The 26,319-nt window shown below is 49.5% G+C and overlaps 1 protein-coding gene across 1 annotated transcript in view; it reads left to right on the top strand.

The window, feature by feature from the left end:
* Positions 1-26,319, top strand: part of LOC143959408 (disks large homolog 4-like) — a gene marked incomplete in the record, with an annotated part of 327,564 nt that overhangs the window by 141,538 nt on the left and 159,707 nt on the right. Inside the window, 2 exon segments of the mRNA XM_077468048.1 lie at positions 6,743-6,907; positions 15,884-15,967. Coding sequence (XP_077324174.1) covers positions 6,743-6,907; positions 15,884-15,967 — 249 coding nt within the window.

Raw genomic sequence — 26,319 nt, 5'->3', positions numbered from 1 at the left:
TAGGTGGGGGTGGATTTTATCTAATGCCACAAAACGTAAACCCGCCATTTTGTATCCGTGATATATAGACTCACCGTGCTCCTAACCATCCACACGTGGTTACCGAAATACCAAATCTATAGGCCAGATCTCCTCCCCTGAGAATAGAACAGAAATCCCCATGTAAGGAAGTTTACGGTATATTTTAACCCAGTACTGGTCCAAAACTCCTGAGCCAATCATCTGTGTCTTATATGGGCAGTCCCTACCCATGGCCACCGCTCCCTACCGACCACCCATGCAGAGCACATGGGCCATTTTCTAGCTCTGATTTCCAGATCTCCATCGTTGATGTCCTTCACATGATCATGGGTACGTTGCCAGCTTCGTTCTACCGATATACAAAGGATCAGAAGGCTATCGAAGCGCTTAGACATGGTGGTGGGGTGAGCGATTTACCATTGGATAAGACATCAGGGGTATCTCTGACAGTGTCTTTGCAGCATGGGCAATTACCACAAGGGTAACGCTCCACAAGGACCCCCTTAGAGTCAGATTGATCATGACTTGGCACGGCTATGTCTTCAATCTATGGATTTCTACAGAAAAGAATCAACTACTTCTCCCCAAATCTCATCTTTCAGTGTGTACCAGCGCTTTTATAAGCTGCCCCGTAAAATCTTCGATTGAGTGGTAAATGTGGTAATAAATCGAGCTTTCTGAGCGTCGTTTGTTGTCTCCCCCGAAAGAGAAGAAGGTCTCATGGACCGTTTTTGGTAGGTGCGTTTTAACCACTTGCTGACCCCAGGAGTTGGTGGCGGCTCCCCTAGGCAAGGCAACATACCTGTACATCACGGTACTCATGGGGTGAGAAGAGGCATGATCTGTAGAACACGCTGTGAGTGTCCCAGGTACCACGTGATTGCCGTGCGATGACACACAGTACACAATAGTCGTGAGTGGAATCCATTCATTGTTTACAACTGTGTGTGATTTGTGATTGGTCACAACAACTGATCACATGGTACCGGCACCAATCACAGCGCCATGTACCATGTGTTAGCTGTGGGCCAATCATAGCATCACAATAGTGGAACAGTGAGTCCTGAATGAAAGCCATTCATTACAGTGTACAGAAAAACCCCAATCACTCCCCAAGAGTACTACAGTGTTACTATGGTGACACCGACTATGATGACAGTATGTAAAAAAATAAAATCTTTAGTTAAGATAACTGTCAGCCATATGGTGGCGCTGTACTGCACTGGTGACAGTATGTGAAAAAGAAATGTGAAAAAAAATTGTGCCATAAAATTATAACCTCGCCATTTAGGCGGTATTTGTACTGGGTGGGTGATTTGGGGGGTATTTGTACTGGGTGGGTGATTTGGGGGGCATTTGTACTGGGGGGGTGATTTGGGGGGTATTTGTACTGGGGGTGTGATTTGGGGGGTATTTGTACTAGGGGGTGTGATTTGGGGGGTATTTGTACTGGGGGGTGTGATTTGGAGGTATTTGTACTGGGGGTGATTTAGCGGCTTTTTGTACTGGGGGTGTGATTTGGGGGGTATTTGTACTGGGGGGGTCATTTGGGGGATATTTGTACTGGGGGGATGATTCGGGGGTATTTGTACTGGGGGTCATTTGTACTGGGGGGTGATTTAGGGGGTATTTGTACTGGGGGTGTCATTTGGGGGGTATTTGTACTGGGGATGTGATATGGGGGGTATTTGTACTGGGGGTGTGATTTGGGGGTATTTGTACTCGGGGGTCATTTGGGGGATATTTGTACTGGGGGGATGATTCGGGGGTATTTGTACTGGAGGTCATTTGTACTGGGGGGTGATTTAGGGGGTATTTGTACAGGGGGGGTCATTTGGGGGATATTTGTACTAGGGAGGGTGATTAGGGGGTATTTATATTGGGGGGGTATTTTGCCCATCGGATCTTGTCCGAAACTGTTGCATACACACGGTCGGACAAAGTTGTCGAAAAATCCGATCTTTCAGAACGTGATGACGTAATTTCGTTACGATGGGACTACATTCAGGCTAGTAGCCAATAGCTTTGATGTAGGAATTTGATCTGAGCATGCGTGGCACTTGGTCCGATCAAAATTCTCTACACATGATTGGAGTATGTCCGATCGGCCCAGTTGGCCGGGAAATATTTCCAACAAGTTGGAAAATTCTGTTCCGACGGATATTCAGACGGAATCAGTCCGATGGAGACCACACACAGTCGGATTATCCGACAACACGGTCCGATAGGACACATTCCGGCAGATTCTCCGACCGTGTGTACAAGGGCTGAGACTTGCTGCGTCTTCCACATCTGATTCCAGTTACTGATCTTGGCTATCGTCTGACTATCCATACCTGCTTGTTGCCCTGACCTTTGGCTATCTCCTGACTATCCTTACCTGCTTGTTGCCCCGACCTTTGGATATCTCCTGACTATCCTTACCTGCTTGTTGCCCCGACCTTTGGCTATCTCCTGACTATCCTTACCTGCTTGTTGCCCTGACCTTTGGCTATCTCCTGACTATCCTTACCTGCTTGTTGCCCCGACCTTTGGCTATCTTCTGACTATCCTTACCTGCTTGTTGCCCCGACCTTTGGCTATCTCCTGACTATCTTTACCTGCTCGTTGCCCTGACCTTTGGCTATCTCCTGACTATCCTTACCTGCTTGTTGCCCTGACCTTTGGCTATCTCCTGACTATCCTTACCTGCTCGTTGCCCTGACCTTTGGCTATCTCCTGACTATCCTTACCTGCTCGTTGCCCCGACCTTTATCTTTCTCCTGACTATCCTTACCTGCTCGTTGCCCTGACCTTTGTCTATCTTCTGACTATCCTTTCCTGCTCGTTGCCCTGACCTTTGTCTATCTCCTGACTATCCTTACCTGCTCGTTGCCCCGACCTTTACCTTTCTCCTGACTATCCTTACCTGCTCGTAGCCCTGACCTTTGTCTATCTCCTGACTATCCTTACCTGCTCGTTGCCCTGACCTTTGTCTATCTCCTGACTATCCTTACCTGCTCGTAGCCCTGACCTTTGTCTATCTCCTGACTATCCTTACCTGCTCATAGCCCTGACCTTTGTCTATCTTCTGACTATCCTTTCCTGCTCGTTGCCCTGACCTTTGGCTATCTCCTGACTATCCTTACCTGCTTGTTGCCCTGACCTTTGTCTATCTCCTGACTATTCTTACCTGCTCGTAGCCCTGACCTTTGGCTATCTCCTGACTATCCTTACCTGCTCGTTGCCCCGACCTTTGGCTTTCTCCTGACTATCCTTACCTGCTCGTTGCCCTGACCTTTGTCTATCTTCTGACTATCCTTTCCTGCTCGTTGCCCTGACCTTTGTCTATCTCCTGACTATCCTTACCTGCTCGTTGCCCCGACCTTTACCTTTCTCCTGACTATCCTTACCTGCTCGTAGCCCTGACCTTTGTCTATCTCCTGACTATCCTTACCTGCTCGTTGCCCTGACCTTTGTCTATCTCCTGACTATCCTTACCTGCTCGTTGCCCTGACCTTTGTCTATCTCCTGACTATCCTTACCTGCTTGTTGCCCTGACCTTTGTCTATCTCCTGACTATTCTTACCTGCTCGTAGCCCTGACCTTTGGCTATCTCCTGACTATCCTTACCTGCTTGTTGCCCTGACCTTTGTCTATCTCCTGACTATTCTTACCTGCTCGTTGCCCTGACCTTTGTCTATCTCCTGACTATCCTTTCCTGCTCGTTGCCCTGACCTTTGTCTATCTCCTGACTATCCTTACCTGCTCGTTGCCCTGACCTTTGTCTATCTCCTGACTATCCTTACCTGCTCGGGACAGTCCGGGTCAAAACAGGCAATCAGGTATAATAGCAGGAAACAGGCACAAACGGGAAGCTGACAACAAACCAGCAACCTGTTTGGACGCCAGAGCCGTCTGAAATAGCCACGCCATGCGTACATCCGCGTGCTATTGCGCACACTCGCGAGCCACTGCGAGCACGCGCGCGCGCCACACCATCGGCCCGCGCGCGTGCGTGCGCCGGATCGCTAATCCGCAATCGCATGGCGAGCATGGGTGGAAAATGTCCTTCTCTGATGAACTGCCTATAAAACAACCAGCGCTCCCACCCTCACATGACGGAGGAGCATCGGGGTGACCTGCTTGTATACTTATCCTGCCGATTGGTGGGAGCCTCTCTACTGCTATAGCTACTGGTCTCCGAGCATGACCCCTGACCCCTGACACTGAGCCAGCCCATGGTCACGACTCACCAGGTGACCCAAGAAGCGGCATTGTATGTAATGGTCATGATTCACCACCTAGGAGACCCAAGAAACTGCATTGTATGTAATGGTCATGACTCACCACCTAGGAGACCCAAGAAACTGCATTGTATGTAATGGTCAGTTTATTGGATGTGATTGTCAGTAGTAGATGGCCTGTGACAGGAATCAGACTCGGAGCGACTTCTCTCTGTATAGTTCTTGGTGCTCTGACTCCCTCTGCTGAATATTTCTGGAACTACACCGTCCCTTTTTCCAGCTCCGCAGTGATTGGGATTTTTCGGGCATTTTCCAGAAGGAGGTTACTGGAGTTCTCTTAGGTTGGAAACATTATATCATGTGTAATAGATGGTATATACAGTATATATATATATATTAATACAGTATGTGACAAAAGTAAGTACACCCCTCAGTGACATTTCTTCTCTCTTTTCATGTGATGACACTTGTCTACAATTCAGTTCAGGCCGATACGTATTCTTCTACATAATTTTGGTTAAAAAAAAATTGAAAAAAAATCGCAATAAGCGTATATTGATTGGTTTATGCAAAAGTTATAGCGTCTACAACATAGGGGATAGTTTTATGGCATTTTTTTATTAATAATTTATTTTTTACAAGTAATGGCGGCAATCAGCGTTTTTTTTTTTATCGTGACTGCGACATTATGGCGGACACATCGGACGATTTTGACCCATTTTTTGGGACCATTGTCATTAATCAGTGCTATAAAAAATGCATTGATTACTGTAAAAATGTCACTGGTAGTGAAGAGGTTAAGTGTGTCCTAGGGAGTGATTCTAACTGTCTGGGGGGATGGGCTAGCCAGTGACACGACACTGATGATCGCTGCTCCTGATGAGAGGGATCGGGGCTATCAGTGTCCTGTCACTAGGCAGAACGAGGAGATGTCGTGCTTACACAGGCATCTCCCCGTTCTTCAGCTCCGTGACACGGTTGCGGGACACCAGCGGACATCGAGTCCCCGGGTCCCGCAGGCACGGTCATGGAGCTCACAGCAGGCGCGCGTGCGCGGCGGGAAATTCAAAGTCACGTACAGGTGAGTTACTTTGCCCAGCCGTGCCATTCTGCTAACGTATATCGGCGTGAGACGGTCTTTAAGTGGTTAATGTCTAAACCTCTGGCGACAAAAGTCAGTACACCCCTAAGTGAAAATGTCCAGATTGGGCCCAAAGTGTAAATATTTTGTGTGGCCGCCATTATTTTCCAGCACTACCTTCACCCTCTTGGGCATGGAGGTCACCAGAGCTTCACAGGTCACCACTGGAGTCCTCTTCCCCCTCCCCCATGATGACATCACAGAGCTGGTGAATGTTGGAGACCTTCCCCTCCTCCACCTTCCCTCTGAGGATGTCCCACAGATGACCAATAGGGTTTAGGTCTGGAGACATGCTTGGCCAGCCCATCACCTTTACCCTCAGCTTCTTTAACTAATCATTTTTTTTTGTACCATTCTCCTTTAAGGGGTGTGGCAGGGGGCAGGGACGTCTTTAATATTGATTGGGCCCTGGGCAATACTTTCCTTGGGGGCCCCCTCCTCCCCATGCAGTTTCGCTCTCCACTTGCTCTGAGACATACAATGAATAGCAGCTAGACTCGAAATCAGTCTACTGAATCAGATCAGGCAGCTATTGCGATTGGTTGTCAGAGGTTTCAGTGTATCATTACCGCTCACTGACTGGTTGCTAGAGGCTACAGAACGCATTACCGCTCACTGGTTAGTTGCTAGAGGCTACAGCACATGAATTCTGCTTGTTGATTGGTTGCTAGAGATTACTGTGGATATGACCTCAGGGGGGCATGATATACATATGAATGCCGCTGCCCGCCTCTATTTACATATGAATGCCGCCACTATTTACATATGAATGCCGGTAATTTACATGTAAACACAGAGTCTCCAGGTGAGTCATCTGGGACACAGCACAGGACTAAAACCTCAAGGGGCGAGGGAATTTAAACCAGGACAGGATAGTTGGCAAGTATGAAGCAGCTGCTTTGGGCCCCACAATAATGACAGGGCCCAGGGCAGCTGCCCCTTTTGCCCTGCCTTACAAACGGCCCTGGCAGGGGGTGTGTCCTGTGCCTACATAGTTTGGCTAATAGGTGTCCTTGGTTCCCATCTCAGAAAATTGGGAGGTAAGTATTATTGATGATCGCATTGGTTTCGAGGATTTAGAACTCAATCATTGTGCTGCTCAGGTGAGGTCTTTCTATTGGTTGATGGCGCTGTGTGCGTCCACAACACTCAGCAGTCTATGGGAACCCAATTCACACTTAACCACCGAAAAAGCCATTCGTTGAATCTTCCCTACCGACTGTAATGGGGAAATGTTGCCGAAATCTCCTGATTTTCACCCACAATGTTCTGGTTTTGGGTGTCTCGCCAATGGCACGGTTCATTCATGAGTCTGGTTGGTTAATGTGGGTCATGTGATGTTCTGTATTCGCAGAAATACCGGTACCAGGATGACGACTCTCCTCCTCTGGAACACAGTCCGGCTCATCTGGCCAACCCAATGAAAGCTCCAGAACTGGTCCACGTGTCGGAGAAGAACCTGTCCCAGATCGAGAATGTACACGGCTACGTCTCCCACTCCCACATCTCCCCCATGAAGGTGAGTGGTGACCGCCAAGGGCTCCGCGGCACTCCGTAATGATGGGTGGAGCTTACATTCAATGATAGAAGATGTATAGCTGGATATAGAGATATCACACATTCAATGATAGAAGAGCTGAGCGCAAATGTTATATATATATTATACATTATATAAGATGAAGACTTGAATATATATATTCTATATTACCAAAAGTATTGGGACACCTGCCTTTACACACACACAAGACCTTTAATGACCCCCCCAGTCTTCGTCCGGAGGGGTCAATATTGAGTTGGCCCTTTGCAGCTATAACAGCTTCACCTCTTCTGGGAAGGCCGTCCACAAGGTTTAGGAGGGTGTCTATGGGGATGTCTGACCATTCTTCCAGAAGAGCATTTGTGAGGTCAGGCGCTGATGTTGGATGAGAAGGCCTGGCTCGCAGTCTGCTCACTAATTCATCCCAAAGGTGTTCTATGGGGGTTGAGGTCAGGACCCTGTGCAGACCAGTCAAGTTCCTCCACCCCAAACTCACTCATCCATGTCTTTATGGATCTTGCTTTGTGCACTGGTCCAAATCATTTGGTGGAGGGGAGGTTTATGGTGTGGGGGGAAGGGGGGTTATGGTGTTGGGGGGGATTGTAGTGTAGGGGGGAGGGGTGATTATGGTGGTGGGGAGGGGGGATTATGGTGTGGGATTGGAGGGGGGATTGTAGTGTAGGAGGGAGGGGTTATTATGGTGGTGGGGAGGGGTGATTATGGTGTAGGATTGGAGGGGGGATTATGGTGTCAGAGGGGGGATTATGGAATGGGGGGGATTATGGTGTCGGAGGGGGGATTATGGAGTGGGGGGAGGGGGGATTATGGTGTCAGAGGGGGGATTATGGAGTGGGGGGAGGGGGGATTATGGTGTGGGGGTTGCTTTTCAGAGGTTGGGCTTGGCCCCCTTAGTTCCAGTGAAGGGAACTCTTAAGGCGTCAGCATACTAAGACATTTTGGACAATTTCATGCTCCCAACTTTGTGGGAACAGTTTGGGGACGGCCCCTTCCTGTTCCAACATGACTGCTCTGACTGCTCACCAGCGCACAAAGCAAGGTCCATAAAGACATGGATGACCGAGTTTCTGGTGCAGGAACTTGACTGGGCTGCACAGAGTCCTGACCTCAACCTGATAGAACACCTTTGGAATGCATTAGAGCAAAGCCTGCGAGACAGGCCTTCTCGTCCAACATCAGTGCCTGACCTCACAAATGCTCTTCTGGAAGAATGGTCAAGCATTCCCATAGACACCCTCCTAAACCTTGTGGACGGCCTTCCCAGAAGAGTTGAAGCTGTTATAGCTGCAAAGGGCCAACTCAACCCTACAGACTAAGACTGGGATGTCATTAAAGTTCATGTGTGTGTAAAGGCAGGCGTCCCAATACTTTTGTTAAAAAAAAAAAAAAAATATATATATATATATATATATATATATATATTTATATATATTTATATATTTATTATTATTATTATTATACAGGATTTATATAGCGCTGACAGTTTACGCAGCGCTTTACAACATTAGGGCAGACAGTACAATTACAATACAATTCAATGCAGGGGGGAATCAGAGAGCCGGCTCGTTAGAGCTTACAATCTAGGAGGGGGAGGTCAAGTTATACAAAAGGGTAATAGCTGTGGGGGATGGGCTAATGTAGAAAATGGTGCAGTTGTTAGATGGAGGCAGGATCGGCTTCTCTGAAGAGGAAAGTTTTCAGGGATCGCCTAAAAGTGGACAAATTTGGAGACAGTCTGACAGATTGGGGTAGTGAGTTCCAGAGGATGGGCGGGGCTCGGGAGAAGTCCTGGAGGCGGATATGGGAGGAGGTGATTTGGGAGCTAGAGATCAGGAGGTCTTGGGAGGAACGAAGAGGGCGATTAGGTTGGTATTTGGAGACTAGGCTAGTGATGTAGCCGGGGGCAGAGCTATGGACGGCTTTGTAACTTAGTATAAGTAAGTATTTTGAATTTAATTTGTTGGGCAAGTGGAGGGATTGGCAGAGAGGGGTAGCAGACACTGTGCGGTTTGTAAGGTGGATGAGTCTGGCAGCAGCATTCATGATGGACTGAATGGGGGGGGGGGGAGCCTATTTAAAGGTAAGCCAATGAGGAGGGAGTCGCAGTAGTCAAGGCGAGAGATGACCAGGGAGTGAATCGGGAGCTTTGTGGTGTCATTGGTTAGGAAGGGACGTAGTTTAGAGATGTTGCGGAGGTTGAGGCGGCAAGATTTAGAAAGTGATTGGATGTGGGGCTGAAAAGGAGAGTTCAGAGTCCAGGGTAACACCTAGACCCTGACATGGGGGGATGGGTGGATGGTTGTGCCATTGCTCTTGACAGATAAGTCAGGGGACGAGGCACGTGGGGGAGGAAATATTATAAGTTTGGTTTTGGACAAGTTTGGTTTGAGGAAGTGGTGTGACATCAATACAGATATGTCTGTTTTATATATGATGATCATGCTTTCATATGTGGGCACTAAGGTGGCGGTGTGGAATCCAGTCCGGGATTTGCTTCCCACTTTTGATCAGCAGCAGGTGGGATAAATATATGGAGGACGGAGGAAGAGGGGGGCTCTGGTCTGGGAGAGCTGCATGTGGAAATCTATGTAAGAGAAGGAAAAGGTTTGTAGGTGACGAGGCCTTTCAGCTAGGAGAGAGGATCTGTCCTGTGTAGTTTGATGGGAGGGACTTTGCTCCTGTTTTGTTCTGTTTATTTATACGGAATCCCTTTTAATATAAAATGGACCACTTGTCAGAATTTAAAGAAAACCTCCGGTTGGACAGCCTATTCCCCAGGGAATGTGATCCTCACTTCTGCTAACTCCCACTATACATATTATACATTGAATAATATAAGATGAAGGGCTGAGTATATACTCATCGATCATTGCTGTGATAGTCATATAATTATCCTGAGTACCTGTCATGCAACAAATATCACAGGGTATTAATATATAATATACAGTAAAAGTTTAGAATACGGAAGAGACTGTGTACTTGGCTTTCCTGAACACTTCATCTGTGAATTCTTCCTTCATGTCACATATAGAACCCCCCCACATAGACCGCACACATCCCCCCATAGACTGCACACATCCCCCCATAGACGGCACACATTCTCCCTATAGACCGCACATACCCCCCACATAGACCGCACACATCCCCCCATAGAGTGCACACATCCCCCCATAGGCGGCACACATTCCCCACATAGACCGTACACACCTCCCCCCCATAGCCTGCACACACCCCCCACATAGACCACCCACATCCCCCCATAGAGTGCACACATCCCCCCATAGAGTGCACACATCCCCCCATAGGCAGCACACATTCCCCACATAGACCAGGCACACCTCCCCCCATAGCCTGCACACCCCCCCCACATAGACCGCACACCCCCCCATAGAGTGCACACACCCCCCCCTTAGACTGTACACATTCCCCCACATAGACCGCACACATTCCCCCCATAGACTGCACATATTCCCCACATAGACCATGCACACCTCCCCCCCATAAATGGCACACATCTCCCCCATAGACCGCACACATCCCCCCATAGACCGCACACATCCCCCCCATAGACCGCACACATCCCCCCATAGACTGCACACATCCCCCCATAGAACACACACATCCCCTCTATAGACCGCACACAACCCCTCTATAGACCGCACACAACCCCCCATAGACTGCACACATCCCCCCCATAGACTGCACACATCCCACCCATAGAACACACATCCCCTCTATAGACCGCACACATCCCCCCCATAGAACACACACATCCCCTCTATAGACCGCACACATCCCCCCCATAGACCGCACACATCCCCCCCATAGAACACACACATCCCCTCTATAGACCGCACACATCCCCCCCATAGACCGCACACATCCCCCCCATAGAACACACACATCCCCTCTATAGACCGCACACACATTCCCCCCATAGACCATGCACACCTCCCCCCATAGCCTGCACACATTCCCCCATAGACCATGGACACATCCCCCCATAGATGGCACACATTTTCCACATAGAATGCACCCCCCCCCCCCCATAGACTGCACAGTCTGCTCACATCCCCCCATAGACGGCACACATTCCCCCCATAGACCGCACACATCTCCCCCATAGAACACACACATCCCCCCCATAGACCGCACACATTCCCCCCATAGACCGCACACATTCCCCCCATAGACCGCACACATATCCCCCCATAGACCGCACACATCCCCCCCATAGACCGCACACATCCCCCCTCATAGACCGTACACATCCCCCCATAGACCGCACACATCTCCCCATAGACCGCACACATCCCCCCCATAGACCGCACACATCCCCCCCATAGACCGCACACATCCCCCCTCATAGACCGTACACATCCCCCCATAGACCGCACACATCTCCCCATAGACCGCACACATCCCCCCTCATAGACCGCACACATCCCCCCTCATAGACCGTACACATCCCCCCATAGACCACGCACACATCCCCCCATAGACTGCACACATCCCCCCATAGACTGCACACATCCCCCCCATAGACCGTACACATCCCCCCATAGGCCGTACACATCCCCCCGTAGGTCTTTGTGGATGGCCCGTCCCAGTCTCCATTCCTGCTGAATGTCCTGAAACCGGGCCCAAGCCTCTTGATTATGAGACCCCTGCTGTGGATTGGGGACATGCATGCAATCCCACACCATGTCAGCTTCCCACTTTAGGCGGGAAGCCTTAATAATGTCCATCATATGTTGTGGGACATAAGGGTAATCCAGACCCCACTCAAGCGCAGTTCTCTTTTGAATCTCTCACTAAAACTAGGAGAACCTTAGAAGTCTTCGTAGCCTACCTTGACCAGGGAGAATGCAAGATTGTGGTGACAGGACAATCCAATGCATGTACGCAGCATTCTGGGCCTCGGTCCTGGCAAATGTGCCTGATGTGACCCATTGCTGGACATACATTGGGGTCAGCTGAAATTCTTCAGCACAAGCTAGCAGTTGCTCCACTTCCTCTGCCCTCTCAGTTGTTTCTGGTGTAAGGGGTCTATCTGATGGTCCCGTCAGTATCTCTATCCTCCTGACTGCTTCTCCAATCCCACTCTTCTTCCGATTCACTGTCTGAGGACCACTCATCCCAATCTCTGCCTGCAGTCTTGGTGACCCCCAGTCTATCCCCTCACCACTGCCGCTCACCGCTGGCACACCTGAAGATGAGCTGTCTTCACTCCTTCCAGATGAGGCTGACAAGGTGTTCGGGTACAGCCAGCTTTTCTGGGATGCTTGCTTGTTCCTGCTGAGCAGCAATTGTGGGCACCACGTCTCCTGTCCAACTGCATGCCGTGACGGACTCCCAACCTTTGCCATAGGTGTCGCCCCTCTTCATGGGGGAATCTCTGTCCTGGGACTCGACTCGGCTTTCCGGCTTCACAGGGGAATCTCTGTTCTGGGACTCGACTCCGCTTCCCGGGCTTCACAGGGGAATCTCTGTTCTGGGACTCGACTCCGCTTCCCGAGCTTCACAGGGGAATCTCTGTTCTGGGACTCGACCACGCTTTCTGTATTCATCCTCCAACTCTTTCTGTCCAACCTAGACTTCTCCTTTACCAGCTGTTCTGTGCATAGGCCTGATTGCATAGCCACACTGTATGTGACTGTATATCAGCGGTTCCCCACAGTGTCCATACTTGATCCATGCGCTGACCGTGGTGGTGGGTCTCCTGCAGACAGGACATATCAGACACAGCCTGTCTGTTCCTCCAATCAATCCAAGGGTGACCCCGCCGGTGCTCTAGACGCACCCCAATATCTACCAGAATCACCTCCGGCATTTCAGGCAGCCAGGTTAGCATAGGATACACACGTGCACTGTCCTCCATCTTGCTCCTCTCTCCCACTCGCAAGGTGTACCGAGCTTGCTCTAATATGCAGCTCGGCCCCCGCGGACACACTGGCACCAGCTCCATTGTTCTGCTTGAGTTTTTCCACGCTGGCTTTAACTCTTGCATGGCCACACGGAAATGTGCCAGATGAAACTTGAGAAGTGTTGGACATAGGTACAGTTCACTGACATTGGCAGAACTTGCCTGGTCGTGCCATTTGGTCCCAGTTACTTTTGGGCAGCTGGGTAGCAACAGTAGTACACTTGTTGGTGGCAGTCCATGGTGGTTGCTGTGGGCAACAGTGCACACAAAAACGTAATTAGCACTGAAAGCAGATTGAAAGTTTTGATCTTTTGGTTGAACTTGATGTTTTGGTTGAACTTGATGGACTTGTGTCTTTTTTCAACCTGACTATCTATGTAAATATGATAAGTATCTCCGCCCTCAACAGTTCTTCTCTGGCTCGCTCGGCAACAGGCTTACAGTTTTTTTACTCATTTGTTACCAGTTGCTATGGGCAACGGCTTTGCAGGTTACCATAGGAAAATCCCAGATGAGATCCCCCAAATGTAGCACTACTCTAGCAAGGGTTGCTGGTAACTGTCAACCCTAATCCTGCTCAGCCAGACACTATGCATTCTTCACTCGGTCCTCTTTAGGCAAGATTCCTTCTCAAACCGTAATGCTGATAGGATCTTCCCAAGCCAGCTGTAGCCCGGCCTGGCGTCAGAAACCCCCAGTCCCAGGGGGCCCTCCTAAGCTGACAGTCTCCTCTGCACTCCATCTTCCACCTAATCCCCCTTGCTGGCTAGGCTCTGTCATAAGGGCTGATCCTTCCCACCTGCCAGGACAATCTGCCTGGGGATTGGTCAGGCTCCCCTAAGTATGCAGATCAGGACCTCCTGGCCTCCGTCCACTAACTTCCAGAAGCTTCTACATGCTTCTAGATCTAAGGGGAAGCACCAGAGAGACCTGCCTCTGTAGAGCTATCCAGCTTGACCTGCAGCAACCCTGGCCCAATTTCTGACTCACAAAACCTACCATGAGTCACAAGCTTAAAGTGGTTGTAATGTCACATAAATGAATGATTTTGATCCTCTCTGTTTTAGGTCCCTGTTCTGTACAGTGTGTGTGTTTTCCTAAAATTATAATGCTAAATACCTTCTTTGCAAAGTACTGAACAGGAACCTTAAACAGAGCAGATCAAAGTCATGAATACACGTTTCTTTACTTTACAAGCACTGGAGCAGCTGCAGGGAATATAATTACACTGGCATGAGAGGAGAGGAGCGGGGAGGAGACGCAGACTATAGAACTGACAGGGAGAGAGGGAGATGCAGAGACTCTGAGGAGAGAGCTGAATGACAGAGGATCACCGGCATGATAAACATGGTCACTTTACAGAGAGGAAGACAAGAACAGGCAGCATCAACCAGGTATTATAGAACATAGAAAGGGACAATTGACATGGTAAAAGCACTGGGCTATATCTTGTGTCTTAAAGGGGCAGGAGCAATTTTTTTTTATAAGGTTACAACCACTTTAAATTTGCCTACACTGGCACTAGTAGCACAGCGGGTATAAAAATCTAGGGGATGTGAAAGAACAAAAGGGCAAGCAGCCAGTCACCCAGAGACTGACAGACAGCAGCTTTGCATTCCAGTATTCCTCCACTCCTATGTCTAGGACCCCTGGTCGCCACCTGTCCCTCTCAAGACCCCAAATTTTCCCAACCTCACCCTGAATGTTGTGCACCACCACCTTGACAGGAAGGACTTTTTTCAGAGTGGAAAACTGACATTGTGCATTACACGTGAAGTAACGGACAACTAAGACCCTCCTTCATAACAGGGCCTGGGCAATCCCTCAAGGCCAGTGGCTCGCTAAAGGCAGATTCAATAGCCCTCCTCTCCAGGCCCTTCCTAGGAAGAGACTTAATTTCCTCCGCCGTCACTCTCCACTGCCGAAGCATTTTTAGGCATGGAGCAAGATAAGCTGGGAGCTTACCATGTTGGACCCTCAGGCTTTTCACGGGACCACAATTTTCCCAACTTTCCAGAAAAGACCTAAAAAGGACTGTAAAATACAAACCCACCCAGGCGGTTCCTCTGCCAGCATGTTACCAAATTATGTTTCAAAAACATGTGAGAAAAGAATACCACAGAGTTGACCATACCTAGGCCACCCAAGGTAGGTTACAGACCTCTTAATGAGGTTCAGTTTGTTCCCCCATAACAGTTGAAAGAAACAGCTGTAGATCTTCGCATAGAGAGACATTGGCAAAACACAGACAAAGTTGAGGAGAGATAGGAGCTGGCAATTAGCTGACAGCTGAGCAGCCAGCTCAGAGACGGAAGGGCTGAGTCCAGCCCTGCCACATACAGAAATACTGGGATTGGGTAAATTTTAATCAGGTCAATCCTTTCCCTGTAAGAGCTGGCAAGCTTGGCATCGGCATCTTGTAGCCTGCTTACCCAATTTGCAAGGCCGTAATCACCGGGGCCAAATTTGACCAAAACTTTAATTTCCTGCCGGGGCTCTGGGAAGGCGTCTGGTAGCTCAAAACCTTCGCCCTCCTCTCCCATCCAGAAATCCTAACTCTTATCCTGATTGATCTTTGAGCCAGAGTTATATAAATGTATAATAGTGTGTGACTGTGGGGGGACATTAGAGTGTAAGCTCTTCTGGTACAAAGACTGATGTGACTGGCTCAGTGATCTCTGTACAGCACCGCAGTATATGTCAGAGCTATATAAATGTATAATAATAATCGTGTGTGACTGTGGGGGGGACATTTCAGTGCAAGCTCTTCCGGTGCTCATATGTAATTGCACCTTAAAGCAGTAAACTGGAAGGGTTCTAGGTTACCCTATTGATGAGTTGTTTTGTTGGTGTTCTTTATGGTGTCCCAGGTGGCTGCATTTCCATCTTTCTGGTTGCTATGTTAAAAGGAACGCCAGTTTTTATGCATCTTTTGCTTCTCTGTTTGCATGGACAATGGTTTCAGTTCTACAGCATAACTATTTCCCTCCTGATCCTCAATTTGTCTCCTCCAGGATCACATCTATGTCCTCCCTCATCTCTCCACATTAGATGAATCAGACAGACAGGATTGGCAGGACCAAGAACATTGTGACATGGTAATGGCATTCCCCGAAATATATGAGGATAAGGGGTAATATAAAGGGGATGGGAGGGGAGTCTGGGGACGTTATCGGGGTAATGGGTAATATAAAGGGGATGAGAGGGGAGTCTGGGGATGTTATCGGGGTAAGGGGTAATAAAAAGGTGACAGGAGAGGAGTCTGGGGACATTATCGGGGTAAGGGATAATATAAAGGGGATAGGAGGGGAGTATGGGGACATTATCGGGGTAAGGGATAATATAAAGGGGATGGGATTCCAGGGACATTATCAGGGGTAAGGGATAATATAAAGGTGATAGGAGAGGAGTCCGGGGACATTATTGGGGGTAAGGGATAATATAAAGGAGATAGGAGGGGAGTCCGGGGACATTATCGGGGGCAATGAATAATGAGATAATATAAAGGGAATAGGAGGGGAGTCCGAGTACATTATCAGGGGTAAGGGATAATATAAAGGGGAAAGGAGGGGAGCCCGGGTACATTATCGGGGGTATGGGATAATATAAAGGGGATATAAGGGGAGTCTGCTGACATTATCAAGGGTAAGGGATAATATAAAGGGGATAGGAGGGGAGTCCGGGGACATTATCAGGGGTAAGGGATAATGAGATAATATAAAGGGGATAGAAAGGGAGTCTGGGGACATTATGAGGGTAAGGAATAATATAAAGGGGCTGGGGGGGAGTCGGGGACATTATCGGGGGTAAGGGATAATATAAAGGGGCTGCGGGGGATTCTGGGGACATTATCGGGGGTAAGGGATAATATAAAGGGGCTGCGGGGGATTCTGGGGACATTATCGGGGGTAAGGGATAATATAAAGGAGATAGGAGGGGAGTCCTGGGACATTATCGGGGGTAAGTGATAATATAAAGGGAATAGGAGGGGAGTCCGGGGACATTATCGGGGGTAAGGGATAATATAAAGGGGCTGCGGGGGATTCTGGGGACATTATCGGGGGTAAGGGATAATATAAAGGAGATAGGAGGGGAGTCCTGGGACATTATCGGGGGTAAGGGATAATATAAAGGGACTAGGAGGGGAGTCCTGGGACATTATCGGGGGTAATGGATAATATAAAGGGGATATAAGGGGAGTCCGGGGACATTATCAGGGGTAAAGGATAATATAAAGGGGATATAAGGGGAGTCTGTAGACATTATCGGGGGTAAGGAATAATGAGATAATATAAAGGGAATAGGAGAGGAGTCCGGGGACATTATCAGGGGTAAGGGATAATATAAAGGAGATAGGAGGAGTGTCCGGGGACATTATTGGGGGTAAGGGATAATATAAAGGGGATAGGAGAGGAGTCCGGGGACATTATCAAGGGTAAGGGATAATATAAAGGGGATAGGAGGGGAATCCAGGGACATTATCAGGGGTAAGGGATAATGAGATAATATAAAGAGGATAGGAAGGGACTCCGGGGACATTATGAGGGTAAGGGATAATATAAAGGGACTAGGAGGGGAGTCCGGGGACATTATCGGGGGTAAGGGATAATGAGATAATATAAAGAGGATAGGAAGGGACTCCGGGGACATTATCGGGGGTAAGGGATAATATAAAGGGACTAGGAGGGGAGTCCGGGGACATTATCGGGGGTAAGGAATAATATAAAGGAGATAGGAGGGGAGTCCGGGGACATTATGAAGGGTAAGTGATAATATAAAGGGGATAGGAGGGGAATCCGGGGACATTATCAGGGGTAAGGGATAATATAATGGGCATAGGAGGGGAGTCCGGGTACATTATCGGGGGTAAGGGATAATATAAAGGGGATAGGAGGGGAGTCCGGGGACATTATCAGGGGTAAAGGATAATATAAAGGGGATAGGAGGGGAGTCCGGGGACATTATCGGGGGTAAGGGATAATATAAAGGGTATAGGAGGAGAGTCTGGGGACATTATTGGGGGTAAGGGATAATATAAAGGAGATAGGAGGGAAGTCCTGGGAAATTATCGGGGGTAAGAGATAATATAAAGGGTATAGGAGGGGAGTCTGGGGACATTATCGGGGGTAAGGGATAATATAAAGGGTATAGGAGGGGAGTCCGGGGACATTATCGGGGGTAAGGGATAATATAAAGGAGATAGAAGGGGAGTCTGGGGACATTATCAGGGGTAAGGGATAATATAAAGGGTATATGAGGGGAATCCGGGGACATTATGAGGGTAAGGGATAATATAAAGGGACTAGGAGGGGAGTCCGGGGACATTATCAGGGGTAAGGGATAATATAAAGGGTATAGGAGGGGAGTCCGGGGACATTATCAGGGGTAAGGGATAATATAATGGGTATAGGAGGGGAGTCCGGGGAGTCCGGGGACATTATCAGGGGTAAGGGATAATATAAAGGAGATAGGAGGGGAGTCCGGGGACATTATCGGGGGTAAGGGATAATATAAAGGGTATAGGAGGGGAGTCCGGGGACATTATCGGGGGTAAGGGATAATATAAAGGGGATAGGAGGGGAGTCCGGGGACATTATCAGGGGTAAGGGATAAAATAAAGGGAATAGGAGGGGAGTCTGGGGACATTATCGGGGGTAAGGGATAATATAAAGGGTATAGGAGGGGAGTCCGGGGACATTATCGGGGGTAAGGGATAATATAAAGGGTATAGGAGGGGAGTCCGGGGACATTATCGGGGTAAGGGATAATATAAAGGGTATAGGAGGGGAGTCCGGGGACATTATCGGGGGTAAGGGATAATATAAAGGGTATAGGAGGGGAATCCGGGGACATTATCGGGGGTAAGGGATAATATAAAGGGTATAGGAGGGGAGTCTGGGAAGTCCGGGGACATTATCAGGGGTAAGGGATAATATAAAGGGTATAGGAGGGGAGTCCGGGGACATTATCAGGGGTAAAGGATAATATAAAGGGAATAGGAGGGGAGTCCGGGGACATCATCAGGGGTAAAGGATAATATAAAGGGAATAGGAGGGGAGTCCGGGGACATCATCAGGGGTGGGGGTCCAGGCAGTGGATGCTGTAATGTGTTGCACAGATGTTTTCACTCCTCTTCTCCCAGTGGAGTTTCCTTTTCGCCTCTATAGAGGTGAAGTCTGGAATGAGAGCGGGGAGTCTCTGGAGGTGTCCTTCATGGGCTCATCCTCCAGGGCCCCCTGTTCACCCCGCTAACACCGGTGGAGTCCGGGGACATTATCAGGGGTAAGGGATAATATAAAGGAGATAGGAGGGGAGTCCGGGGACATTATCGGGGGTAAGGGATAATATAAAGGGTATAGGAGGGGAGTCCGGGGACATTATCGGGTGTAAGGGATAATATAAAGGGGATAGGAGGGGAGTCCGGGGACATTATCAGGGGTAAGGGATAATATAAAGGGAATAGGAGGGGAGTCCGGGGACATTATCGGGGGTAAGGGATAATATAAAGGGTATAGGAGGGGAGTCCGGGGACATTATCGGGGGTAAGGGATAATATAAAGGGTATAGGAGGGGAGTCCGGGGACATTATCGGGGGTAAGGGATAATATAAAGGGTATAGGAGGGGAATCCGGGGACATTATCGGGGTAAGGGATAATATAAAGGGACTAGGAGGGGAGTCTGGGGACATTATCGGGGGTAAGGAATAATATAAAGGAGATAGGAGGGGAGTCCGGGGACATTATCAAGGGTAAGGGATAATATAAAGGGGATAGGAGGGGAATCCAGGGACATTATCAGGGGTAAGGGATAATGAGATAATATAAAGAGGATAGGAAGGGACTCCGGGGACATTATGAGGGTAAGGGATAATATAAAGGGACTAGGAGGGGAGTCCGGGGACATTATCGGGGGTAAGGGATAATATAAAGGGGATAGGAAGGGAGTCCAGGGACATTATCCGGGGTAAGAGATAATATAAAGGTAATAGGAGGGGAGTCCGGGGACATTATCGGGGGGTAAGGGATAATATAAAGGGGATAGGAAGGGTGTCCGGGGACATTATCGGGGGTAAGGGATAATATAAAGGGTATAGGAGGGGAGTCCGGGGACATTATCAGGGGTAAGGGATAATATAAAGGGAATAGGAGGGGAGTCCGGGGACATTATCGAGGGGTATGGGATAATATAAAGGGTATAGGAGGGGAGTCCGGGGACATTATCAGGGGTAAGGGATAATATAAGGGAGATAGGAGGGGAGTCCTGGGACATTATCAGGGGTAAGGGATAATATAAAGGGAATAGGAGGGGAGTCCGGGGACATTATCGGGGGTAAGGGATAATATAAAGGGGATAGGAGGGGTGTCCGGGGACATTATCAGGGGTAAGGGATAATATAAAGGAGATAGGAGGGGACTCCGGGGACATTATGAGGGTAAGGGATAATATAAAGGGACTAGGAGGGAAGTCCGGGGACATTATCGGGGGTAAGGGATAATATAAAGGGGATAGGAAGGGAGTCCGGGGACATTATCCGGGGTAAGAGATAATATAAAGGGAATAGGAGGGGAGTCCGGGGACATTATCGGGGGGTAAGGGATAATATAAAGGGGATAGGAAGGGTGTCCGGGGACATTATCGGGGGTAAGGGATAATATAAAGGGTATAGGAGGGGAGTCCGGGGACATTATCAGGGGTAAGGGATAATATAAAGGGAATAGGAGGGGAGTCCGGGGACATTATCGGGGGGTATGGGATAATATAAAGGGTATAGGAGGGGAGTCCGGGGACATTATCAGGGGTAAGGGATAATATAAGGGAGATAGGAGGGGAGTCCTGGGACATTATCAGGGGTAAGGGATAATATAAAGGGAATAGGAGGGGAGTCCGGGGACATTATCGGGGGTAAGGGATAATATAAAGGGGATAGGAAGGGAGTCCAGGGACATTATCCGGGGTAAGAGATAATATAAAGGGAATAGGAGGGGAGTCCGGGGACATTATCGGGGGGTAAGGGATAATATAAAGGGGATAGGAAGGGTGTCCGGGGACATTATCGGGGGTAAGGGATAATATAAAGGGTATAGGAGGGGAGTCCGGGGACATTATCAGGGGTAAGGGATAATATAAAGGGAATAGGAGGGGAGTCCGGGGACATTATCGAGGGGTATGGGATAATATAAAGGGTATAGGAGGGGAGTCCGGGGACATTATCAGGGGTAAGGGATAATATAAGGGAGATAGGAGGGGAGTCCTGGGACATTATCAGGGGTAAGGGATAATATAAAGGGAATAGGAGGGGAGTCCGGGGACATTATCGGGGGTAAGGGATAATATAAAGGGGATAGGAGGGGTGTCCGGGGACATTATCAGGGGTAAGGGATAATATAAAGAAGATAGGAGGGGAGTCCTGGGACATTATCAGGGGTAAGGGATAATATAAAGGGTATAGGAGGGGAGTCCGGGGACATTATCAGGGGTAAGGGATAATATAAAGGGGATAGGAAGGGAGTCCGGGGACATTATCAGGGGTAAGGGATAATATAAAGGGGATAGGAAGGGAGTCCGGGGACATTATCAGGGGTAAGGGATAATATAAAGGGTATAGGAGGGGAGTCCGGGGACATTATCAGGGGTAAGGGATAATATAAAGGGTATAGGAGGGGAGTCCGGGGACATTATCAGGGGTAAGGGATAATATAATGGGTATAGGAGGGGAGTCCGGGGACATTATCAGGGGTAAGGGATAATATAAAGGAGATAGGAGGGGAGTCCGGGGACATTATCGGGGGTAAGGGATAATATAAAGGGTATAGGAGGGGAGTCCGGGGACATTATCGGGGGTAAGGGATAATATAAAGGGGATAGGAGGGGAGTCCGGGGACATTATCAGGGGTAAGGGATAATATAAAGGGAATAGGAGGGGAGTCCGGGGACATTATCGGGGGTAAGGGATAATATAAAGGGTATAGGAGGGGAGTCCGGGGACATTATCGGGGGTAAGGGATAATATAAAGGGTATAGGAGGGGAGTCCGGGGACATTATCGGGGTAAGGGATAATATAAAGGGTATAGGAGGGGAGTCCGGGGACATTATCGGGGGTAAGGGATAATATAAAGGGTATAGGAGGGGAATCCGGGGACATTATCGGGGGTAAGGGATAATATAAAGGGTATAGGAGGGGAATCCGGGGACATTATCGGGGGTAAGGGATAATATAAAGGGTATAGGAGGGGAGTCCGGGAAGTCCGGGGACATTATCAGGGGTAAGGGATAATATAAAGGGTATAGGAGGGGAGTCCGGGGACATCATCAGGGGTAAAGGATAATATAAAGGGAATAGGAGGGGAGTCCGGGGACATCATCAGGGGTGGGGGTCCAGGCAGTGGATGCTGTAATGTGTTGCACAGATGTTTTCACTCCTCTTCTCCCAGTGGAGTTTCCTTTTCGCCTCTATAGAGGTGAAGTCTGGAATGAGAGCGGGAGTCTCTGGAAGTGTCCCTCATGGGCTCATCCTCCGGGGCCCCCTGTTCACCCCGCTAACACCGGTGGAGTCCGAGGACATTATCAGGGGTAAGGGATAATATAAAGGAGATAGGAGGGGAGTCCGGGGACATTATCGGGGGTAAGGGATAATATAAAGGGTATAGGAGGGGAGTCCGGGGACATTATCGGGGGTAAGGGATAATATAAAGGGGATAGGAGGGGAGTCCGGGGACATTATCAGGGGTAAGGGATAATATAAAGGGAATAGGAGGGGAGTCCGGGGACATTATCGGGGGTAAGGGATAATATAAAGGGTATAGGAGGGGAGTCCGGGGACATTATCGGGGGTAAGGGATAATATAAAGGGTATAGGAGGGGAGTCCGGGGACATCATCAGGGGTAAAGGATAATATAAAGGGAATAGGAGGGGAGTCCGGGGACATCATCAGGGGTAAAGGATAATATAAAGGGAATAGGAGGGGAGTCCGGGGACATCATCAGGGGTAAAGGATAATATAAAGGGAATAGGAGGGGAGTCCGGGGACATCATCAGGGGTCGGGGTCCAGGCAGTGGATGCTGTAATGTGTTGCACAGATGTTTTCACTCCTCTTCTCCCAGTGGAGTTTCCTTTTCGCCTCTATAGAGGTGAAGTCTGGAATGAGAGCGGGGAGTCTCTGGAAGTGTCCCTCATGGGCTCATCCTCCGGGGCCCCCTGTTCACCCCGCTAACACCGTCTACATTTTCCAGGCATGTAGTACTTTCTGTTCAACTCCAATTACATTTCCAGGCTGTGCTCAGTCTGTACAGGTTCTATTTTTTCTGTCTTTGGTGGTCTTGGATGGCTTGCTGGAAGTGTTGGGTGTTGATGAGTTGTTGGAAGTACAGGACAGACATGGTAGTAATACTTTGGTGGAAGTGTTGGGTGGAAGGGTGCTGCTGATTGGCTGCTGGTAGAATTGGGTTTACAGGGTGCTGATAGTTCACTGGGTGGATTGTGGGGTGATGGGTTGTTAGACGTGGTACGTGGCAAGGGGTGTTATTGGGTTGTTGGGAGTTTTGGATGAACAGTGTTCTGGTGGGATGTTGAATGTGTTGGGTGGACGGGAGTGTTGAATTGATGGGGTGCTACTGGATTGTTAGGAGTGTTGGATGGACAGAGAGTTGACCAGTTGTTGAGAGTGCTGAATGGACAGGGTACTGAAAGGTTATTGGGAATTTTGGATAGATGGGCGTTTATGGATTACTGGGACTGTTGGGTGAACTGGTTGCTAATGCATCGTGAAGATGTTGGATGGATGGCGTGTTGATGGGTTGTTGGGAAGAGTTGGATAGATGGGGTGCTTATGGGTGTTCTCTTTCGTTCATTGACGGACACAGCTCCTGTAAATCTTGACCTTAGGGTTATATCGCCACCTTCAGGAGAGGACTAGGCAGAACATGTAAAAACAGCAAGACTGCACAGTACCGCCCAGGGGGCGGTCCCTCTGGCTATAACCCCTCACTCTGCTTCCTGCAGCTCAGTTTTTTTCTGCCTAGTGTAGAAGGACCCGGCTCCCTGAGGGGACCATTGGTCCTAGGAATTTTTTTATTTTTTCTGCAATTTTGGTCCTGTGATCTACAATCAACAGCCGGGTTGGGTGACAGGCTGGATAATATAGATCTTTGTAGTCTCCCCAGGCCATCTCCCCTGGCCATCGAGCGTGAGCAGACTCCAGGGCACACATATGACCAGCCTACTGCTGTCTGTGCTCGGGTGATGGGTCTGTGGTGGAATGCGTCTAGCAGTCCCAACAGGAGGGGTAAGTTCGGCTCCACCTGCCTTGGCAGGATGGAGCAACTGGGCATTCCCTGGGAGGTCGACTAGGGGGTCTCTCACTCTCTCTGTCCCTCATTCCCTCCTCCCCATGCTGGGGCTGCTATGTGACTGGGCATGAGGTGCGGTGCATGTACCTGGCTGGGAGTCCTCTGGGGGGCCTCCAAGCCTTGGCGGGGGGGGGGGGGCTGCACTGGCTATCAGGGTCCTTCTTTCCCTGTTTTTTCTGGCCACAGTGGGTTGTTCAGGCTGTTTATCATGAGGGGAGGCTGCCATGCCATCAGCAGCTATTTTTCTGAGGCCGCGGCCATTTTCCAGTAGCCTTAGTCAGTGTATTACTGTCAGCCATTTCTTAGAAGGTTCGGCGGCCATTTTCTCTGAGTTTTTTTTTGCCAGAACAGCCGGCGACCATTTTCTTGTAGCCTCAGAGTGGTTTACCTCTAGTGCTGGTGACTGTATGCTTCCAGAACAGAATGGTTTTTACTCAGAACACCTCGTAACTGACACAGGGCAGAGCGGACGGCGGCAGCACAGCGCAGTTCCTGGGTCAGGGTGGTGAGTCCCGCGGGGGGCCCCTCAGTCTGCAAGCAGCTAGGAGGGTGGGATTTTGTGTACCTTGCCTGAAGTCCCTGAGTAGTGACAGGCGAGTGAGGGCGAGCATGGCGTCAGAAGCTGGCCTTTCTTCCCCAGACATCCCTGCTATTGCAACCGGTTTGTCGGCGGTCCTGGAGTCCTTTGTTGCCAGGGTGGAGGCGGTGTGCGGGTACAAGGGGTGTAAAAATGCACCCCCCCCATCTTCCGGGGAAAGCTCTGATTCAGACTCGGGCCCCGCGGCCCCTGTTCTGATGAGTCAGAGGATGCGGACCAGGACCGTTCGGACAGTGAGGATGACTCTGTGTCCGGGTTAGCACAGGAAAAAGCGCTAGTAGGAGCACTTATCACTGCGGTGCGGGATTCCCTAAAGATGGAGGATACAGCAGCGGCATCTGCAGAGGTGGTGGTCCCTTTTGGGTCCCGCAAACCGGCCCGCACCCCTAAGATGTTTCCATATTTTGCTTATTTTGATAAGTTCATATACAAGGAATTGGGAAGCCTGCAACGGGCCTTTTAAGTCCCGAGACGGGTGGCGGTACGTTACCCTTTTGAGGAGAGCCTCCTGAAAAAATGGGCATCTCGCCTGGTAGTTGACCCCCTGGTATCCAGGTTGAATAATGTAACCACGTAGAAGGGACTCCTGCTTTCAAGGACCATACCGACAGGAGAGCTGAGGCAGTGGCCCCGTCCATGTTTACGGTAGTGGGGTCAGCCTTATGACCTGTGCTGGCCACGGCCCTGGTGTCACAGACACTTACTGAATTTGCAAAGTTGTTGAATTGGAGAAGCAACAGACTTCCCCGCTCTGCGTAGAACTGGCAGATCAGTTGGTGTAGGGCATTAAGTGTGTCTGTGATGCGGCCCTGGATAGGGTCCCCCTGCTCTCTAGAGCATCAGTATGAGCAGTGGTGCTATGGCGCCTGATTTGGCTGAAATGCTGGTCTGCGGACCAGGCATCTAAGAAAGTTCTGGCGGATTTGCCCTTCCAAGGAGAGACGCTATTTGGAGCCTCGCTGGATGACATTATTAAAAATGTTACCGGTGGGAAGAGCACATTGCTCCAACAGTCCAGGAAGGGTAAGGAGCCGTAGGCAAGGGTCCTCTTTTTCTGCTCAGAAATGGCTTTTTCGCCCGTCTGGGAGGACAGGTAAGCGCTCCCAGTCCATCAAGGCGCCTGGTGAAGGACAAAAGTGTCCCTGGTTTCAAGCCAAACAAGTCTGCAAGCAAAAATGTTACCGCATGAAAGATTGCCCCTCCTAACTCTCGGGTGGAGGGTCGCCTTCAGGAGTTTGCAGCTCAGTGGACCTCCCTACTGTCCGACCAATGGGTCTGTGAACTGGTTTCATCGGGATACAAGATCGTTTCTTTCTTGTCTACCAAACAGATTTTTTCCCTCCAACCTTCATCTTCTTCAGGCTCGTCGGGAGGCCTTGTTTGGGACAGTACAGGACCTGCTACTGCACGGGGTGATTGTACCTGTACCGATGCTGGAAAGGTTTCAGGGTTTCTACTCCAATCTGTTTGTAGTCCCAAAGAAGGAAGGGGTATGTCCGGTCC

Source organism: Lithobates pipiens, unplaced genomic scaffold (genome assembly GCF_037356315.1).
Source record: "Lithobates pipiens isolate NorthernLeopardFrog02 unplaced genomic scaffold, aLitPip1_a1.2 Scaffold_73, whole genome shotgun sequence".
Classification (NCBI taxonomy): domain Eukaryota; kingdom Metazoa; phylum Chordata; class Amphibia; order Anura; family Ranidae; genus Lithobates; species Lithobates pipiens.
The sequence above is the reverse complement of the archived record's forward strand: the minus strand, read 5'-3'. Positions and strand labels throughout refer to the sequence as shown.